At 36.8% G+C, this 20588-nt stretch overlaps 4 protein-coding genes across 10 annotated transcripts; 1 reads left to right on the plus strand and 3 right to left on the minus strand.

Moving 5' to 3' along the window:
• Positions 1-72: 72 nt before the first annotated feature.
• AT4G24760 (alpha/beta-Hydrolases superfamily protein) lies at positions 73-2740 on the minus strand. The gene is made up of 5 exons (NM_118609.4): positions 2103-2740; positions 1415-1451; positions 1078-1314; positions 942-989; positions 73-795 (listed from the first exon to the last, which is right to left on the minus strand). The coding sequence occupies exons 1-5, from the start codon at positions 2402-2404 to the stop codon at positions 322-324; spliced, it is 1098 nt and encodes a 365-aa protein (NP_194207.1). The 5' UTR covers positions 2405-2740; the 3' UTR covers positions 73-321.
• Positions 2741-4600: 1860 nt separating this feature from the next.
• Positions 4601-8259, minus strand: RBP31 (31-kDa RNA binding protein). Of its 2 annotated transcripts, NM_001341706.1 has the most exons (5): positions 8244-8259; positions 6253-6982; positions 5835-5936; positions 5226-5507; positions 4834-5128 (listed from the first exon to the last, which is right to left on the minus strand). In NM_001341706.1, the coding sequence occupies exons 2-5, from the start codon at positions 6790-6792 to the stop codon at positions 5063-5065; spliced, it is 990 nt and encodes a 329-aa protein (NP_001328008.1). In that variant the 5' UTR covers positions 6793-6982; positions 8244-8259; the 3' UTR covers positions 4834-5062. The 2 variants fall into 2 exon arrangements, with proteins under 2 accessions (NP_194208.1, NP_001328008.1); NM_118610.4 differs by lacking the exon at positions 8244-8259 and having other exon boundaries at positions 4601-5128; positions 6253-7079.
• An 801-nt stretch (positions 8260-9060) lies between these two features.
• On the minus strand, positions 9061-11319 carry AT4G24780 (Pectin lyase-like superfamily protein). Of its 2 annotated transcripts, NM_001203898.1 has the most exons (4): positions 11264-11319; positions 10952-11083; positions 9923-10672; positions 9171-9831 (listed from the first exon to the last, which is right to left on the minus strand). In NM_001203898.1, exons 2-4 carry the CDS (start codon positions 11065-11067, stop codon positions 9471-9473), a joined length of 1227 nt encoding a protein of 408 aa, NP_001190827.1. In that variant the 5' UTR covers positions 11068-11083; positions 11264-11319; the 3' UTR covers positions 9171-9470. The 2 variants fall into 2 exon arrangements, with proteins under 2 accessions (NP_567707.1, NP_001190827.1); NM_118611.3 differs by having other exon boundaries at positions 9061-9831; positions 10952-11278.
• Positions 11320-16279: 4960 nt separating this feature from the next.
• Positions 16280-20528, plus strand: AT4G24790 (AAA-type ATPase family protein). 5 transcript variants are annotated; one of them, NM_001125574.2, is made up of 8 exons: positions 16280-16761; positions 16981-18486; positions 18573-18792; positions 18883-19059; positions 19159-19353; positions 19441-19867; positions 19961-20012; positions 20108-20528. In NM_001125574.2, exons 2-8 carry the CDS (start codon positions 17062-17064, stop codon positions 20183-20185), a joined length of 2574 nt encoding a protein of 857 aa, NP_001119046.1. In that variant the 5' UTR covers positions 16280-16761; positions 16981-17061; the 3' UTR covers positions 20186-20528. The 5 variants fall into 5 exon arrangements, with proteins under 5 accessions (NP_001119046.1, NP_194210.2, NP_001328500.1 ...); NM_118612.2 differs by having other exon boundaries at positions 16398-16761; positions 16986-18486; NM_001341708.1 differs by having other exon boundaries at positions 16398-16761; positions 19441-20012.
• The last annotated feature ends 60 nt before the right edge of the window (positions 20529-20588 follow it).

Raw genomic sequence — 20588 nt, forward strand, 5'->3', positions numbered from 1 at the left:
TTCTGTGCTAGGTTGGATCGAGAGTTTTTGTTGATTATTGTTAGTTGGTTCCTAGATCGGAGATTCTGTTTGCAGGCTATTACACTTCAAGTTTGCACATGAACAACAACAACAGCAAGACGACAGCACACGAATCTTGTCAAATAAACTAAAAACCAGTCAAAAGTGTCGTGTGGGAAACAGTCAGACAAGTTATCATACTTTGTTTAAATCTATCTTCCTGTTGTATTTTAACTTGGCATACAAACTACAATACAAACACATACCCCAATAAATTGAACGACACTCAAATACAATCTTTTGACATCAAACCCTCCATTTTCATTCGGTAGCTCGACTTCTGTCCAACCAATCCACACTCTTACGTGCTCTCTCCATCGGCTGAGACTTATCTCTGTATATGTCCACGCTTCTCCTTGACCTCTCCATTTCTTCAAATGGAACCTTCAGCTTCTCCGGTTTCTCTATGTGGCTCAACTTGTATCCCTGGAACCTTAGTCTGTCTATGCTTTTCCTCGGTTTTTCTCGTCCGTCCTTACTCTTCCTTGGAGCATCTACACTATGACGAGGAGGTTGTTCACACCCTTCCATGCTTCTTCTTGAGAAAGAACTGTTTCTTTTCGATGCAGATTTCTCCACAGCGCTCACAAACTTCTTGAGATGGCCTATGTATTCGGGAAAGAGTTCAAGATCACAATGGTTTCCACCTTTGAGCCATAGCGGTTCATATTTCTCTTGGCAGAGTTCCCAAAGCTGCTTCCCATGAGAGAAGTCAACCACATCATCCGCTGTTCCCTGCAAATCGAAAAGCTTTCACCTTTAAGCTAACACTGAGGATTATTAGACAAGGATTCATACAAGAATGAACGGATCTTGCAAATCTGTTCAACTTTATTAACTTCAATTCTTCCAATCAATAATCTTTGATCACGGAAACTTACATGAATCACGAGGACAGGACACCTCACCAGCGTAATTTTGTCAATGTTCTGAAGAAGATCAAACAAAACGGTGTCAAGAAGGAGGAATGTTTATCAGCAACATCATGTAGAGAAATCAAAAGGGTATTATGTTCACCTTGTATATGTCAAACCAATAAGTTCGCTTAACGGGATACATAACTCTAAGCCCAGAAAGAATTGGACTATGAAGAATGGAAGCTCTTAGTCGAGGCAAACGAGCAGCTAGGTCCACGGTTGGACCACTACCAACAGATTGACCATAGAGAATAATGTTCTCCTGCTTAGCCCCATAATTCTCTTCCAGACATTTGTAAGCAGCCTCGATATCAGCATAAGTGTTTTGTTCTGTGGGCTGCAACAAAATGGAGATTTATGTTCAGTTGTTCACAGTGTAAATGGACCAACATTTGAATCTCAGAACTAAGAGAGCTTTAGGATCTGTGGTTACTCACCTTCCCTGATGATTGGCCATACCCTGAATAGTCATACCTATAAACACCACAACATATTTAGAGGATTTTCCAATGTCATAAGATGGAAATCATAACCTTACAGAAGTAAATTCTACTAATTTCAGGTTCACTTGAAGATACGACAGAAAAAAATAGCGTACTAATTTGAGAAACCAATCTATCCCAGAATCCCAAGTTATACCTGAATGAGCCAAAAAGTTGTTACATCAAAGAACTACATTTTGGGTATTCAGTACTTGCCTTTAGAAACAGAAACAATAACAGATCTTGAATTTCTAGAAATGGTAATGTTTGCCCAAGACCACTTGTTGTCAAGTGTCAACAATCAAACTCAAACATCTCAACCTCAAAACTACTTTTTGTCTCTTTGATAAAGGATCAGTAGAGATCCTGATTCAGACAAACCCTAAAGACAAACTCTTCCAGCAAAAATCCAAGATTTTATGAGTCTGCAACTTAAACTTTCAAAAGCTTTGTGAATCACAAATCCACAGCTTAATAAAGTCCACTTCTCTCTAACACTAAGACCAAAATTCTGCATCTAGAAGCTTCAAATCTACTTGCACAAATCCAGAAAACAGAGCAAAACCAAAAAAGGCGAGGACTTTCTGAGCAAGATCCTGAGCTAAATATAGAAAGAAAAATCTGATCTGGGAGATTTACTAACCCCATCAAATTGACGCGGAGGTGAATACTGAGCTCGATGAAGAGCTCATACATCTGACCGATGTCGGCAGCATTTCCATGAGAGTAGAGAAGGGTGGTGACGGCCATTGGGTATCTGATGTACATGGCCACGATTTCGGTGCCTCGGCGCGTGGGCAGCCGCAAAATGTCGACATTTTCTCGATGGGGAAAAGGGCTCATTAGAAAAAGCTCCGTTGTTTCATCTCTGACCAGCTTGTACGACGGCGGATTCGGAGGAAAAAACGCCAACTTCGCCGCCATTGAAGAAGTCACACCTCCCATCTTACTCTAAGAAGAGTCCACTCTGTCTCTCTCTGTTACTCTGTATTAGTAAGTGTATAAGTGAGAGAACTACGAGGAAGTCGCTGGAGGTTTCAAAGAAGAAGACGAAGATGGTGATGATGATGATGATTGCGAGGAAACATTCCTTACTTTTTTGCTTCTCTTTCTTTTAGAGATAGAGAGAGAGAGACTCACTGGCCTATGAACCTAAATAAATTTGTTTTCTAAGTTCTAACCATATTTTAATGTATCAAAATTTTAATTTTATTTGTTTGTCCAGAACGAAAATGGTGATACTGTCTCTATTGCGTCTAAAAACCAAAACCATTATTCCTGGATTTATACAAACAAAAAACGACATTTCTTCTTTCTTTGTTTTGTTTGAAATGCAAAACATAACATGTCCAATATCATTGTATTTAAGAGTTTATGTGATTGGCCTCTCATACTATATTACTACACATGATAAATCATAGCATGCATGTGTGATTCACATGGATATCATCATAAAAGTCCATTACAAGTTAAAAGATTCTAAAAACCACAAGTTGGTGTGTAGCTAGATTTGTTTGCTATAACATGATTTAAGATTGAATTTAAAAGAAACTTTTTGGGTAAGTACAGTATTAAATAAGATACAATGTAATGTAATGGATTTACATTTACAGGTTGTAGGGTTTGAGGGATACACGTGGATGGTTGGGTGCCCTAGAAAGAATTTACTGGCGGGATCATGGGGTAGGGGACCGATACAATCCTTCCTCCATCTTTTCTTGCCGGCACCAACTATATATACACCTCCATTTATGTTAACAAAAACTACACTTAAGTATATTCCAATTAATAATGGACTAGTTTTTTTATAATTGAGTAGTTTCGTGGGTGATTATTTTCTTTATCAGAGAATAATGAATCTTAGTTTTCTAAGTATCTGCATTAGGTAGCTCTATATCATGATATATAATTTTTTTAAATGACTATTTTTGTTTTGTCCAATTACTTTTTTTTTTTTTCGTCAGTTTTGTCCAGGTTTACTAAAATAGGTTAAAACACATTTTGGACGACTTCATTCTTATCATTTTGTTTAAGAAAAATATTAGTACATTTTTACACTTTTTTGCAGAATGATAGTGACAATAATGAAAATTAAATAATGTTATTTTATTTATAAAACGTTGAACGATGGATCCAAAAATAATTAATAGAGGTAAGCAAAGAGACAAGTGTGGAAATTATTGGAATGACTGGTCGAGAAGCTAAGGCTAAGGTTGGGCGATAAGAGAGTTCCAAGACAAGATCTGGCCTAGAAAATGAATCATCAGTGTCGCTCTATTCTCATACACTTTGTTTCCTCTCTTTTTAATTGGTTTTATATATTGCGTCTATTATTTCTTACGCTGTTTGCTACACATGCATGAATATATGGACCATTTAATCTCGTGTATCCCAACAAATGTTGCATTTCCATATTTTGATAAAGCGACTCAACGAGCACGATCGAGACTTTTTGCTTATTGTTTTGTCTTTTAAATGCATATTTCACTCTGCCATCATCAGTTGAATCTAATTCTATATGTTTTAGAATTTGATTGTTACATTACATGTTTTGCTTGTCTCAGTTTGTATTACGTACCCTCTAATAATGTGAAACCATGATTTCATATTTGGCTTGGAGTTATACATACTTGCTACAAACAGAACTCGAAGAAGAGTCTTTCATTCAGATTAGTGAATTCAACGAGTCATATCAATTAAGTTCAGGACTGTAAGCTGGAGCTAGAATATAAATGATTTTTTCTTTACAAAAAAACATAGTGGGTCATGTGCCATAGCACTCCCAGTACTAAGAACCGGGCATGGGTGAAAGGGTAAGAGAGTGAGAGAGCATTTCATAAAAGGTGTAAGCTTTTTATCATTTGTTCTTAGCTAACAAGGGAAAGAAAGATAAAGAGGGAGCGTGTATATTTGTACACGAATTTCTTGTATTCTCTCCGGCAAACTTTTTATTGGCATTGGTGGGTAAGATTTCAGCTAGACGTAGGTGATATACATAATTTTGTATATCTATAATTTTTCTAGGATACATCACATGAGTTTAGGCCTCTTAAGCCAAATAAGTAAGCCATATTAATAAGCTTTAAATTTAGACTTATTTTTCATGTGTGGTTTGTTTAAGTGTTGGATTAGAGAGTGGCCAATCAAGAGATTAAAATAGTGGATCCCTTTACGAACACAATGAAGATCCCAATCCTCTTCTTTAGGAACCTCTAGACTGGCAGAGACTAACTCACCATATGACACCACCTTTCTAGTCTTCTTCCCTTAGGCCTCGACCAACTTGTGCTTTGCTATAGAAGCCTTTCATTCTCAGCCGATTTTGGGGTAAACCTCGTAGTTGCTAATATCTAAAGGTCACCGACAAGGCATGTCCCAGAAATGTGTCGTATCCCCCGATGCGATTGAGGGAATGAAACTCCAACAATTAGGAATTAAACTATGAATAAGAGATCATCAAAAACAAGCGATACAAATTACTTTAGAAGCAGCTTAACTTTCACATTCAGAGTTCAGCCAAAAACAATCGTTGAAGAGTGTAAGAATCTCGTCTAAACAAAATGCAAGATAGGGAGAGAGAGAGGGCACAGCTAGATCTCAGCTTTAATATCCACGCCTTGGAGGACGCTCTTCCGCTACATTCACTCTGATTGCTCTACCCTCCAAGTTCTGTAAATCAAGAGACAATGAAAGGTCGATTAAGAGATACATCACAAAATCATGTTGACTGCATTAGCATAACCATATATGAGGAAGAGTAGGGTACCTGTCCATCGAGGGCAGAGATGGCTTCGTTGAGTTCATCCACGTCAGACATTGTGACAAACCCGAATCCACGTGAACGACCTGTCTCACGGTCGTAAACCACCCTAGCTTCCACAACTTTACCATGCTCACTGAAAAGCTGTTCTAGACGGCCATTGTCCACATCCCATGGTAGATTCCCTACATATACTCTGAATGCAGGTTCATATACCCGAGGCGCACGTTCTGGACGTGATCCTCTTGGAGCTGCCTTGTTTACAGTTAGTAGACGTCCGTTAAGATCCTGAAACACAATGAAAATACCAACACAGATATTCAGCAATGTTCTCACAGACAGAATCAAATGTTAGAGAATCCCCAACTCAACTCATTTCCCAAAAACAATTCCACACATAAAATGCCAAAGCTTCCATATTCGATTGACAAATAGAAACAGAGAAAGTGTGACAAATAGTAACATAGAAAGTTTTGGATAACAGCATTCCATAGACAATAGAAAACTGTTTTCTTAGAGCAGAAAGGACGAAATCAAAGGAGCAATATCCCATCACAATACATGCTAATAACTCAGAAACAGAAATGATTGAAAGTTTGAACCATATAAACTTACATAACGGTTGAACTTCTCCACAGCTGTCTCAGCTTCGTCCACAGAACTCATTGTCACAAATCCAAACCCACGACTCTGGTCAGTTTCCCTATTGTATATAACCTTACAACCACAAGAATTCAAAGAACAAGTCAGGACTAACAACATTATCTCTTGAACTAAATAAAAAAGAGAGAACCAAAAGTATAATGTCAACAGATATGAATTCAATCCACGGAATTCTAACTCTCAAAGCAGAGATGCTCCAAACACAGTCATCAGGCCAAAGAATTCTACTTTTCTCATCCATTAGACTCATAGTTGATGCAAATTGCAATGCACAAAACACACATAAATAACCTTAAGCAATGCATAATGAACAACATATAAACGCATCAAGACGACCATATGAGCACAAGAAGAAAGCAGCTAAATTCACCTCGGCGATTTCAACAGTACCGGCTTGCTCAAAGAGCATAGCCAAAGCTTGGCTATTAACATCATAAGCCAAATTTCCGACGAAAAGCTTGGCTTCTTCCGATGGCTCCGGGAACTCAGCTCTTTCGCTCACAGCTCCTTCGCTCACATCTCCTTCGCTCTCATCTCCTTCGCTCACATCTCCTTCGCTCGCATCTCCTTCGCTCTCATCTCCTTCGCTCACATCTTGTGACTCTAAACTGTTCTCGGTCTCCTCAACAGCGACGCTTCCTTCTCCACCTTCTTCAGCCCAATCCGAAGTCTGGGCAACGAAGGAGACAAAGGGGGATTTTTTAAGGTGGGTTTTGGTTTTAAGAGATAGAGAGACGCGAGAGAAAGAGAGGGGCAGGTTAATGCGTCCGGTAAGGAGGGAAACACTGGAGCTGCGAATTCTGGAGGAAGAGATGGTAGAGGAGATGGAAGGATGGGAGAAAATGGTAGAAGAGGAAGAATCGGCCATGGCTAAAGGCTTCAAGCTAGAGGTAACTATAGAAGAAGCCATTGCTGAATTGTGAGAGATAGAAGAAGTGGAAGTGGAAGGAGAAGAGAAAAGAAGAGGAAGGGAAGGGTTTTAGAACGGTGGGCGAGATAAGGATAAGGAGGGCCGAGACATCATCTTCAAATGGGCTCTTAGATTTACCATAGTTAAAATCTCATTACAAGAACCAAAGACAAAAAATAACCATGTCCCTCTGCAAAGAAAATTTCACAATCTCTTACGAAAACAAGGTTTATATAAACTTATCAAAACGAAGTTTATATTATAAAAAAATAATACACAAAGTCTATATAACTCAAATCAAAGTTCTAGTCACAATTTGAATGTTAATCTTACTTCATTTTGGAAATTACTCTATGTTAATTTGGATGTTAATTTGGGTAAGCCCCTCTACATGTAAACACACACACTCATGTAAATATAAACCCACTTAAATTTGAAGCCCATTTAGAACCATCAAAATTATTTTGACCCATATAAACTCATTTAGACCTATTTAAACCATATGTGAATTTTAATGAATTATTATTTATTTGATTATTTAATATCATTAAATCATATAATTGCGAAATCACAAACATCATAGCATAAACTTTAAAATTTCACTTGAGGTAAGCATTTTATTTTCCACAATACAAAGTCTCATTTTCAATCTTATAATGAGCAATGATAACTATTTGTTGAGTTTATCAAAGAGTTGATCGACTTGATAAACTTGTTTTGAGTTTTCTAGCTCTCTAAGAACAACCTCATAATGATCTATCTAACTTTCGGAAGAACAATCCACTTATTCTCGAATACGAATAAAGAGAAAAATTACAAAAGGAAATACATATTAGCCTTGCGAACTCGGTAGTAAAATATTATGGTGTCAAACATTTCGGTGGAGGCTTGTGTGCGTTATGATCGGTTTTGAAAGAGTTAACTTTAAGGGGGTGTTATTCGTTAATGAATTTTAATAGAATTGAAATCCAACACTAATCCAATGTTATTCAACTAATGATTCTAAATCCAGCTTTAAAATCTAGTGTTATTGGAACTCATATTTGTAAATCATGCTTAATAGATTTTAAAGTTTGGTGTTATTCAATTAAGATTTTAAATATTTCATTAAAATCCAATGTTGTTCAAAACTAAAAGTCTTGTAAAATCTTTGTATATTAATTGATTTGAAATGAAACCTCTTTGGAGTTTCATGAGTAAATCATTAGAATCAAAATCCAAGATATATTGCAGAGATTTTGAAATTCATACAAACATATTCTTAAAAGCAATATCAGAAAACAAATCTAAAGTTTAAAGAATTAACTTTAACTCCATAATTGAATAACACCAGTAATTCTGAATCTTTTTGTTGGTTTCAGTTAACTATAATTTCTTACTGTTACGGCATCACTGAAATATAAAGAATAATAGAACAAATATAATCGATTGTTACAACTAAATTAACTGACCAGTACACGTGACCGCACACAACTCATAACATGGCCACTTAAACCTTCTTGCTCCATAGGAATTTCTTTCGTTCCCCAATAACTCAAATGTAAAGATTTTTTTTTTCATAACAAGGAAATTCTCTACCTAGTTTTATGCTATATACAGTATGACCAAAAAAAAAAAAAATCTTTCTTGGCAAACTAACATTTAATACTCACTGACTGACCAAATCAAACCAGCCACATACTAATCACACCAACTACATCACATCATTAGTTGCGACCACTTGTTACTTTCAAAGTTTTCTTCTTCCTTTCGTTCCTAGATGTATTATCATGTTGCACATGGCCATCTTTAACAAAAGAAAATGTGCACATGGCCACAAAGAAAGTTGGTTAGTTGTTTAATTAGTTACTTTCAAATTTTAAATAAATCCCATAATCAGTGGACAGTAGTCAAAACACGAATATGAGACAAACCCATCAAAAGTAGAGCTACTGTGGTATTGACTGCTCCAATTATCTTTCTTTTGAAAATTTTAGTATTTCTTTTTTCTATTCAAAATCTATCAACTTCACTTTTCTCTTCTCTCATTGTCATGCCTAGGATTTTCTTTTCCTATTTTTAAGGGTAATTTTTCTTTTAATTTACCGGAATCGATGCATTGGCCAGAGGAAAAAAAAGTCGCGGCAGTTGGTCAAACATTGACTGGCTCCAACATCTTTGACCCAAAAGTTACCATTTTACATAACATTACAAACTTCCGAATAAAAAGTCATTTTATTTGGAAAATCAAAGAGCCATTATTGACTTGCCAAATGGGCACACTTTTAACTAACCTCTCCATCATGTGTGTACGCAAATTTATACTTCAAACTAATTTTTGTGACTAATCTATGTCTTTGCATTGCAATGCTCATAAGAAAATAATACTAGTAAAAGATAAAGACACAAAATCATATTTATATTAATATCAAGATCAACACATCTGCACTTGTTCCCACACTTTAACCTAATTTAAAGATTCCTTAAAACAGAGAATCCTTAAGAAGGGTCCTAGAGAGCAGCTAGCCAGAGGTTGTATTCTCCTTCAATTTTACCCGAATAAACAAACAAAAAAAAGAGTAAATCAAGGGATTAAGAAAGTCTTACTACACTACTTAATCCCCCTTAATTGGTGGCTTTAATTGCCTTTTCCTATATAATAATGGGGTAAAAACTTAAGTGTGACCACTAAGCCACAATCAGCAACGGGAACCTTTACGGCAATTCAGTGCACCAGAAGTAGACGTCAATGGTCCAACTAGAGAAGACGGTTTAGCCCCAAGGCTCGAAGCCTTTGCATAGCTAGACGAGGCTGCACCACCAGACGGAGTAAAAAACGCACCGTTTAGCAACAAATCTCCGGAAGATCTCCAATTCCATCTCTTCCACTCGCTCTCAGGCGCGTCCTCATGCTTAGTCACTTCTTTGCTAAATCTGATATTGGGTGCCAAAAATCTGTTCCCTTGACTATTGATTGTAGGATTAGCACTTCCACCAATCGCATACATCTCCCAATGTGTGTAGTCATTGTTCACCACATGGAAGTATCCATGTCTACACCTACACAACAACAATACAATGGTCCCAAAATTAATCTATATCCATGGTCACAATCACATTAACTACTAACACAAAGTGATTTTTTATTTACCTGGGCATTCTTTGGACAAGGCCTTCACCAAAATGGTTAAAAGCAATGGTAACTTGCATATTCTTGTCACGACTGTAAGTATCACTATGACCAAGCAACATGACCTTATCATGATGTGTCATATGATTGTTAGACAAAGTGATAGCCGTCGAGCCCATGATAGCATCAATAAGTCCATCTTCACAGTTAGAGAACGAACAATGGTCAACCCAAACATGACTTCCTCCAAAGATAGAGACACCATCACCGTCCGATATCGTTCTCCACCCGAAATGCCGTGGAGAGCTCCGCACCATAGCGTTGCCACCTTGCTTGCAATCATGGATATGAATCCCATGGATGATAATGTTGGTCACGTACTGGATCGTTATACAAGGCCCACCAGAGATGTGTACGGAAGCACCACGGCCATCGATGGTCTTGAATGAGTTCATGATTAGCTCTTCTTTGAGCTGAATCGTCATGTCTCGTTGGAAGATGATCCAGAGTGGCTCGTCTTGGACCACGGCGTGTCTTAAAGTTCCGGGCTTGGGGCTAACTGGGTTGTCGTTTCCTGAGTCGGTGACCACGTAGATCCGACCGTCACGGCCACCGATGGCGTTTTTGCCGAATCCAATGGCGCAGTCAGCGAGACGTTGACGGTGTTGCTCCCAGTGAGGGTCACAACGCCAACAGTCGTCGATTGGGTTACCGGTCGTACATGAGAGGTAACCTAACTTCCTTCTTCCTGCAACCGACGCATTAATGCTCCTGCAACAACACAAACACATTGCAAACTTTTGTTAGAAAAACAGAGACTTTTCAAAATGGTCCCATTTTTGTAAAGGCGAGAACTTTGTAACACTATGCTCAAATTGGTTTGTAAAGGTGAGAACTTTGTAACACTATGCTCAAATTGGTTTGTAAAGGCGACAACTTTGTAACGCTAGGCTCAAATTGGGTTTCCATAAAAAGCAGAAATTTAAAGGAGAAGTGGGTTTCAAGTAAATGTGAAGGAAGGGTTAAGGAAAAAAGATGAAAGATTCATACTTGTGAACTTCTTCAACGACAGATTCAGGGTCAGGAACTGGTGAAGATAAGAACAATGGAGCATAGAGAAGAAAGGAGACAATGGTGATAAAGAGCTTCTTCGTCTGCATTTTCATTTCTCTCTCTCTCTCACTTGGATTACAGTACTGTCTCTCTCTCGGATTGTGGTGAGAGAAGAGGGAAGCGAAGGAAGACAGAGGAAATAAGTATTGAGTGGAGAATACAGAGAAGAGGAAATTTTGGGGGTTTATATAAAGAGAAAAAGGACCTCTATACTATTTGTTATTGGAATTTTTAAGGTTTAGGTCCCACTTTTTTTTTTTTAAATCATCTTTAGTTAAAAAAAAACCTTATACTATAATAATGCCTAGGAGGTAGGAACAAATAATATGGTTACATCCGTTACTCAAATCTAATTGTTGACAAAAAACTAAATAAAAAGCCTCCAATCTAATTAGGTCGATATGGTGTACTTTTCAAATAACTTCCACATGACCTGTTTAGCCCAATATATACATTATAGATCCAGGGAGTTGGTGTTAAGTTAGTTAAGTATAAGGATCCATATCAAGTAACCATTATATAGTTTATAACAATATATATTTGCATGTATTTATAATTGTATATTAATGTGTATTTTCATACATTTTAGAACAGTAAAGTCGGCATTGAGAAAAGTTTGACTTTTTCTTGATTGGGCATGTAGAACATGCTTCAGCTTTGTTCTGACCTATGAACTCATGAATTTAATTGTGTATCTACCTCATGGCCTTTCACAAATTTCCAATATATCTTCCATTTGCAAATTGTTTGAACATGCATGTTCTACATTGTCGTGTAGGGGAGGAAGACATCGACGTGCCCTCTTTTAAGTCAAGATAAAGAAGCTGGTGGTGGGAACTAGCGATTCAACCATATCCACTAAGCGTGTATGGGGTATGCCAAGAGCCGTGGATTTGGTAAGTAGTAATGGTTGAGTCGAAGCACTTGTCAGTCAGTTACCTCAGAACTCCGTTTCTTAAACAACATTCTTTATGCATCAAGTGGGATATATATATTAATTATGTTCCAATCTTTCCAAATATACCATAGAATCGAAGAAAATTATCGAATAGCATCATTTGTTCCCACCAAGTTTCTTAGCTCTTCAAAGGGATATTTCGATGATGGAAGACGATTGGAGGACGAGGGAATCTTCAAAATATGTTTTAGTTAGATATTTCTATACTTTTAAATAGATTGTTGCACTGTATATGCTTTACTAATTGCTCCTACCAATAGTTTGATACACTAAATAATTCGTGCGGCACCATTGGGCACTTGCGGAATATAAGAATTTAAAATGTAAAATCTTCCCCAAACGATTTGGATCCTATTGCATTCACATAAAGTATGATGACAACTTTTAAAGTGTGGGATACAGTTTGGTAAATTTTATATCAATATTGCGGGGTTCCTTGTATTATTAGCACATAGCATATAACTCCGATCCAAAGAATTCACTAGGCTTTACTTATAGTTGCATATATTAATTGCAAAACAAAATTAAATAACCATTGGAAAGTTTACGTATCATAGCAGTTATCTGAATATAAACTTTTATTATTCAGAGAAATAAGATTTCCAACCATAGTAATAGTACTACAGCAACATGTCATTCGAGTGGGATATCAAGGGAAAAGGAAGATAAATGATTTAACGTACATGTCAAGTAATCTAGAAACACAAATAGAAAAACAAATAATGGAATGAGATGATGAGAAAGAAAACAGTAGAATCATGTAATAAAATGTCGGGAACACACATTTAATAAGTCGTAATGATTCTATTGAAGATAATTGTCCTTGCATGATCTCCGCCATATATCATTTAAATTTCAATATCCGTATATCTCTATGGACACCTAACTTTTAGATAGGGACTGAATGATATTATAGTGTTGAGGGAATTTTTTAAATAGAAAGGAGTTTATATATTGAACACAAAAATGATAATCAGAAGTGTTTGTAAGAATACTAACTACTTAATTAAGATGTAGAAGAAAATAAGTAGTTTAATATATATTCTTGTCTTAAAACGTAGAAAAAATTAATTGCAGCTATTTGCTTCATGATTGGTGTCGGTGAAAATGTATTGAGAAAACAGTTTGTTTTTCATCGTATTCCTTTCCACTTCATAGTGCACCAATCACGGTACGGGATTTGAAAACTCTCTGGCTTAAAGTCCTTTAGGTAATAGGTGTTGGTAATGATAGGTGGAAGTGGAAAAGCATGGGAGGGAAAGTGATTTGTGGGACATGTAATGTAATGTAATGTAATGCTGCCCTCGTGATTTGCCGGTTTTACGGGATTCCCTAATTGTTAGGTTGTTTTTGACAGTTGAGCATGCTTTTCTCTGCTGGACTCCGTAATCAACTGATACGGTTGCTCTTTTAAACTAAATTAAAAAAATGGGTCCTCCGTCCTCATGAAATAAAAAGTAAAACAGCAAATAGTGTCACCTTTGTTTTTTCTTCGACAACAACAATAATGTCATTTGTTGACAATGGAAGTCTGGTAAAATTGTAAATAATATATATACTAAAATCTTATTTTGTTGACAAAACGAAATGTTATAGACTTATTCCTAGCGAACTCATGCGACCTTAGCACATTTCGATTTCTTGTGGTTGTTGTTGTTCCATACTTGATCCTTGTAGAGAAACAAAGCGCTAGGGTTGACGAATTTTGATCTTCCATGTCTCCATTGAGTGGTTGGTTTAATGATGCTAACGGGCCAAAAGAATGGATATTTAGTTTTGACCATTTCACTAAAACTTGTACATTGTTAAATTCTTAACTAGCTCTTTCATCATTTTGGTAATTTGATCAATTACCTCAGTTACAATTTTTTAAATAATATAGAATTGTATTTTGACCTAGTAGTAGATATAGAATTATTTTACCAATACTTAGATTTCTGGAAAAAAATCTTAATGCTAAGTCAAAACTAACGAACCATTTTTGTGAAATTGTCATAAAGCTATATATTATTTACCTTTTCACGGAAGATAGTGCGATTGGCTAAAAGAAGAAATGCAACTTGAAGTTTTTCTAAACCAACATATGTGTTTTGTCAATATCTTTTGCTTTATCGATAAGAAACTTCAAAGCAAACAATCAAGTTCGACATAGAACTCTGTTCAAGGAAGATAATTACTTTACTTTGATCTCGGCGGTCATATAGTGTGTTCCATGAACGGACAAATTCTTCCTCTTCCCCAAAATTTTCCAAAGGTTATTTTTGGCTATTTACGGGTTGTCACAAATTAAAAAGGAAATGTGCAAATATTTATTATTATTCTTTGACTTGAGGGTTAGGATACTCAATATTTACAACAACCCCTATTCAAAACACAGATAAATAAATATGAAAGTGAATAACATTTAATTGATGGAGTAGTAGGAATCAATCAAGGAGAGAGCTAGGGCCGCTCATATCAACAAGTCTTCACCTTCACTCCACTCCACCAACAAGATTTGATCTATAAGATAAATGTGATAACGACAACGAAGATTTGAGTAATTGTAGCACATGCATCCCAAAACTGATTATTGTTGATGATGAAGGGTAAAGTAGGCAACTCTATCATGCGACGTATCCTTTTTCTTTTGTTTATTCTTTTTCCTGTCCGTAAAGTTCGCCGAGAATTCGAAAAATAAGTAATCTTATGCTATCCAACCATATATCATACGTGGCACATTTCATGCTATCCTCTCTACTCATTGATTGAATGAACGTAATTTTGGTGACATGGAACTTAGAAGGATTCCAATGTCAATAAACCCTATATACTCTGAAGCAAAACATAAAAACTTTGTTTACATCTCCTTTTGAAAGGTGTTTAAAGATTTCTTGATGTCATTTGAAATAGAACTTTAGTTCCAACAGTTTCGAAACGGTGAGAAAGGGGATGAATTATTAGTTCTAATCCGCGAAAGAACTTTCTAACTAGAGAGGAATCATCCCTAGGCATCCAATAAACGTAACTAGTAATTAACGGGGTTGAATCTTCTTCTCATGAGTCCAACACTTTTCTGCCATCTTGATTTATATACAAGAATATTGTTTTCATTTAAGGTATTTTGGGTTTACCAGTGCGCTTTCGGGTTACATTCAAATCTTTGTCACCACACGGACACTTCTCTCTCTAATAGAAGAATAACCTACACATGGCCGCATATTATGGTTTAGTTAATAGACTCGAAAACGGGTCAGTAGGTTCAGCTCATTATAACACTTGGCCCTGGTGCTATAAAAGTTCTATTTGGACCTAAAATTAGATTATTATTTTTTTGTTTGCGCAAAAATATTACTATAGATTTTGTTCATTTGCACCTTGGACACTTGTCAAGAACAGGATATGCTAGTAACAACCTAAAACTAAAACCTACTAATAGTTGATAAATTGGACAAAACAATTCATCAAAAAATTTCCTTACTCCACCCATAAAGTTTGATTTAAGAATTCTTCAGTGCACCAGCCCTTAATTGGTGTAGTTGGAATTTATCAAAAGCATCCTTAAAATCGTACTCCAACTACACCAAGCATCCTTAATATTGACAAAGGATCTTCTTCCATGAATGAAAACCAGCCCTTTACTATCTCTAACCACCCAAGCCGCACCAGCTAGATTGTTTCTCTTTGACCACGAAAACCCCACATTACACTTAAGCCACTGATAATTGGTGTAGTTGGAGTACGATTTTCCATAAATATTATCGTAAGACTCTTTGAATAGGAGTTCAATTTGCGTTGCATACTAATGTGATTAAATGATCAAATTGGTATTATTGTCGGTTGTATACTCTCGTAAGATTTGATGCATGTAGAGCCCTGGTTTTTGGGTCGAAAATAAATTGGCTCACACTCTATCATGCTTTAGTTTTATTACTTTTTTCTTATGATTTCCTCATTTCTCTTCTCGTCTCGATTTGTATAGTTTCTTAACAATAAAAATGTATATTTCAACAATAAAATAAAATTAGTTTTCCTTCCAAACCAAAACCATTAGCGATTCACACTTCTCTAAATACTTTTTGATGCTTTTGTAACGTCCATACCAATATAACATGGAAAAACTAAAATTTGACTCGAAAAACTAACATGGTTCAATAGACACACTAGTCTAATCACAATTTGAAAGAGGATATCAGACATGCAAATTGAAGGATTTTTTTTTGTGGGGGTCTGGTCAAGGAGATGAGACTCAATAACTCATGTTGAATTCCAAACAACAAATAATTGTTGCATCTAGAATTCCAAATAAGAAATAATTGAGATAGTTGAATCAGAATATGTTGGTAGAATGAACGAACACGTGAGTAGAGTCCCCAAACGTGGCAGAGAAGCGGACCACACGAAGTCCTGTTTTTATTATTTGTTGCCATAAAGAAATCCAAACTTGAAACTGAAACCGTCGAACGAATCTTAAATGAAGCGAAGAAGGAACACCAAATAGTAGTCTTAACTCTTTCTCTCTCTCTCTCTCTCTTACTGGTTGGGCTCTCTGTCCAAAGACTCCACCTTTCTCTGCAAAAATCTCTGCCCTCCTACTCTAACATGTCTCCCCTTCTCCTCTGTCCCTTATCTCTCTCTATTCACTCAAACAACAACGACCCTTTTTCTATTTTTACCTCTCACCATAATAACTTCCCTTATTTACCACTTTACCAACTACTTCTTCTTCTTCTTCTTCTTCTTCTTTCGACAAGGGATTTTAGGGTTTAGGATTCTCCGCATTGTACGCCACTCTGTTCAATACACCTTGGTATTCCCCAATCTTTGACGTTTTGTATTTTCAGTTTGTCGTTTCCTTATCTTAAACCTTATTTAAATCGTTCCCAAGTTTTTTTTGTTTTGTCCATAGCTTATCTGGGTCTCTGTTTTTTGAGCTCTGTGATTGTTAAATTTAATAACTTTTCTCTCATATGTCTCTGTGTTACCACATTTTCATTGTTTATCACTAATTGCTTACATTCATTATTAGGTAAGTGATGATGAGTGTTGAATCTTGAAGTTTTAGGAGATAGAGAGAAAGGTTTAGGATTGTTTTGATCTGTTTTGGAAAATGGGGGAGACTAGGAGGCACTCTGTTGATGTTCCCATCACAAGAACACTTGTTGCTCTTAGAAGGGTTCGGTCACTGAGAGATCCATGTACTACTTCAATGAGCAAGTTTGCTTCTTTGCTTGACAATGTCAAATGGGAAACTGGTTCCAACAATGGGATCTCACTTCAGTTTGTGGAACATGCTGATGATGCTTGTAAGGCTGCTGCTGATGCTCCTGTGGGTTTGATTCCTTTTGGTTCATACTCTATAATGGAGGAGCTTGAGAGTGGTTGTGATCTTCACAAGTTGAGTAGCAAGGTGATAAATGTTGAAGGAGACGCCTGCTCTAGGAGTAGTGAAAGATCTTGCAGTGATTTATCGGTTAAAGGTAGGGACTTAGCATGTAATGCGCCTTCAATCAGTCATGTTGAGGAGGCTGGTTCAGGGGGAAGATATAGAACTCATTATTCCACTAAGTTAGCTAGCTCGGTTGGTGAATATGGAAGCCGTTTAGGTAGTCCGATGAACTCAACAAATCATAGTTATTATGGAGATGAAGATGTTGATTTTGATAGTCAATCTAACCGTGGTTGCGGGATAACGTATTGCTGGTCAAGAACGCCGAGGTACAGAGGATCAAACCAATCCTCAGATGTAGAAGAGTATCCTTTACTACCTGGAAATGGAAATGGTGAGAGTGATGTGGTGACACCGAGTCATGAAGTGTTGTCGAGGAGTTTGAGTCAGAAATTCAGGCCAAAATCTTTTGATGAGCTAGTTGGACAAGAAGTTGTGGTGAAATGTCTCTTGAGCACCATATTAAGAGGAAGGATTACTTCTGTATACCTTTTTCATGGTCCTCGTGGGACTGGTAAAACATCAACGTCTAAGATATTTGCTGCTGCTTTAAACTGCCTTTCACAGGCTGCACATAGTAGACCATGTGGCTTGTGTAGTGAATGCAAATCATACTTCTCAGGAAGAGGCAGGGACGTAATGGAAACCGATTCGGGTAAACTAAACCGACCTAGCTACCTAAGATCTCTCATCAAGAGTGCATCTCTTCCTCCTGTTTCATCAAGATTTAAGGTTTTTATAATCGATGAGTGTCAGTTATTATGTCAAGAAACTTGGGGTACTCTTTTGAACAGTTTGGACAATTTCTCTCAGCATTCGGTTTTTATACTGGTTACATCAGAGCTAGAGAAGTTACCGCGTAACGTTCTCTCACGGTCTCAGAAATATCATTTCTCTAAAGTATGTGATGCGGATATATCAACTAAGCTGGCTAAGATTTGTATTGAAGAAGGCATTGATTTTGATCAAGGGGCAGTTGATTTCATTGCTTCTAAATCTGATGGTTCACTTCGGGATGCTGAGATAATGCTTGATCAGTTAAGTTTGCTCGGTAAAAGAATAACAACATCTTTGGCCTACAAGCTTGTAAGTTTACACTTCTTTCTTCATATTTGTCTTGGAAACATTAGATAGTTTAGAAGTGAAAGATCAACATTTCTTTGATTCTGCAGATTGGGGTTGTTTCTGATGATGAATTGCTTGATCTGCTTGATCTTGCCATGTCTTCTGATACTTCAAACACGGTTATAAGGGCGAGGGAACTTATGAGATCCAAAATAGATCCAATGCAGCTTATTTCACAGCTAGCTAATGTCATTATGGACATCATTGCTGGAAACTCTCAAGAAAGTAGTTCAGCAACCAGACTTCGGTTTCTTACAAGGCATACATGTAAGCACCCCAGTGATGATTACTTTGAATATCAGCTTCAAATTAAAACCTGATCTCACTCTTTATCATATACTGTTCTACTATATATAGCTGAAGAAGAAATGCAGAAATTGAGAAATGCATTGAAGATACTATCTGATGCTGAGAAACACTTGAGAGCATCGAAAAACCAGACAACTTGGCTCACTGTGGCACTTTTGCAACTTAGTAACACCGACTCATCATCTTTTGCAACAGATGAAAATGGAAGAAACCAAATAAACAAAGGTCCTAATTCATAAATTCTCGTTTCCTTTATTTCATGCTTCTTTTTCGTGTTGTCTTGGTTACTAACTATATATAACTTACCCTTGGTCATGTATCTAGACGTTGAGCTCTCCAGCACATCATCAGGTTGTCCTGGTGATGTTATTAAATCAGATGCCGAGAAGGGTCAAGAGAGAAACTGTAATGAAACAGTTGAATCTGTGTGGAAAACGGTTACAGATTTGTGTTGTTCTGATTCACTAAAGAGATTTCTGTGGAAACGAGGAAGGTTGACTTCACTTACTGTTGACAAAGGTAACTTATATTTCCCAAAGATGGTCTGAAAGTTTTACTTTGGCTTGTGTCTCAGATAAGTAAATGCATATTCTTTTTTCTTTTCAGGTGTGGCAATAGCTGAGTTAGAATTCTACACACCTCAACATGTAGCAAGAGCCGAGAAATCATGGAAATTGATTGCAGACTCGTTCCAATCTGTGTTAGGATGCAACGTTGAGATCCAAATGAATCTTGTTATCTCTGCGTGTTCTCCACCAAAGAGTGCTAAAGCAGCAGCAAGTCTTTTCTTTGGACTTTTCAGTTGTTCTCGTAGAATGCTTCACAAGTCGTATTTGACTACAAGAACCGACTCTGACTGCGCATCTGAAAAGCCTGCAGTTACAAATTCTCTGAGAAGTTGCCAAGGAAATGTCTTGAGGGCTCGAAGTGTTCGTTCTTCAGCCAATGCATCATCGCGTATGAGCTGTTCCAGTGATCAAGGCGATGCAACTTCTGCTATGTGTACTCCACACATTCCTCCGGGTGAAAAAAGGTAAAACATGGTTCATATTTATTCATTTCAAAAGTAAGTTGTTTTGTGATTTGGCTAGCTACTCAAGTATACTCTGCCTCTGACTTTGTGCAGGCCAGAAGATGACACTGATGTGTTGTGTTGGAAGAAGACTCCCCTAGGCAAGGTAAACATCTCGACTATGCCTAAGAATTCGGTTTCAGATCTCTGTCTGTACCTTTTTGGTGTTTCTAATTTGTGATGATGATACATGTCTTATAGGGTCAGAGCGAGACACAGAACAGCAAGAGCTCACGGCTTATCGGCCGAGTCCTTCCCTGCAGCACTGCAGCTAATTAAGGGAGCTCGATGAGGGTAATACCCATTTTGTGGAAGTGGAACCAATAGGTTTTAGCAAACCCATTGTTTAGGACAATGTGACACAAAAATGTATAGTTGCAAAATGTGTTTCAAGACCATATTTTAGATTAGCATATACTAATCACTCCTTTAACAGACCTGAATTTTACTGTCTTTGGACCCTTTTATTGACTGAGCTCATTATGTTTTCACAAATTATCTCATTCATTAAAACGAATCAGAATAAAGTGAATACATTAGTCTTCAACTTTTTTGTTACAAAAAGTGGATAATGTTTAATTTTTTCAATAAACTGATTTGAAATTAGAAACATAATTTGGATAAGGTTTTAGTAATTTGGGATAAGATATTGACAGAGAGATATTTATAAATTATCTGGTTT

The sequence above is a fragment of the Arabidopsis thaliana genome, chromosome 4 (assembly GCF_000001735.4).
Source record: "Arabidopsis thaliana chromosome 4, partial sequence".
Taxonomy (NCBI): Eukaryota; Viridiplantae; Streptophyta; class Magnoliopsida; order Brassicales; family Brassicaceae; genus Arabidopsis; species Arabidopsis thaliana.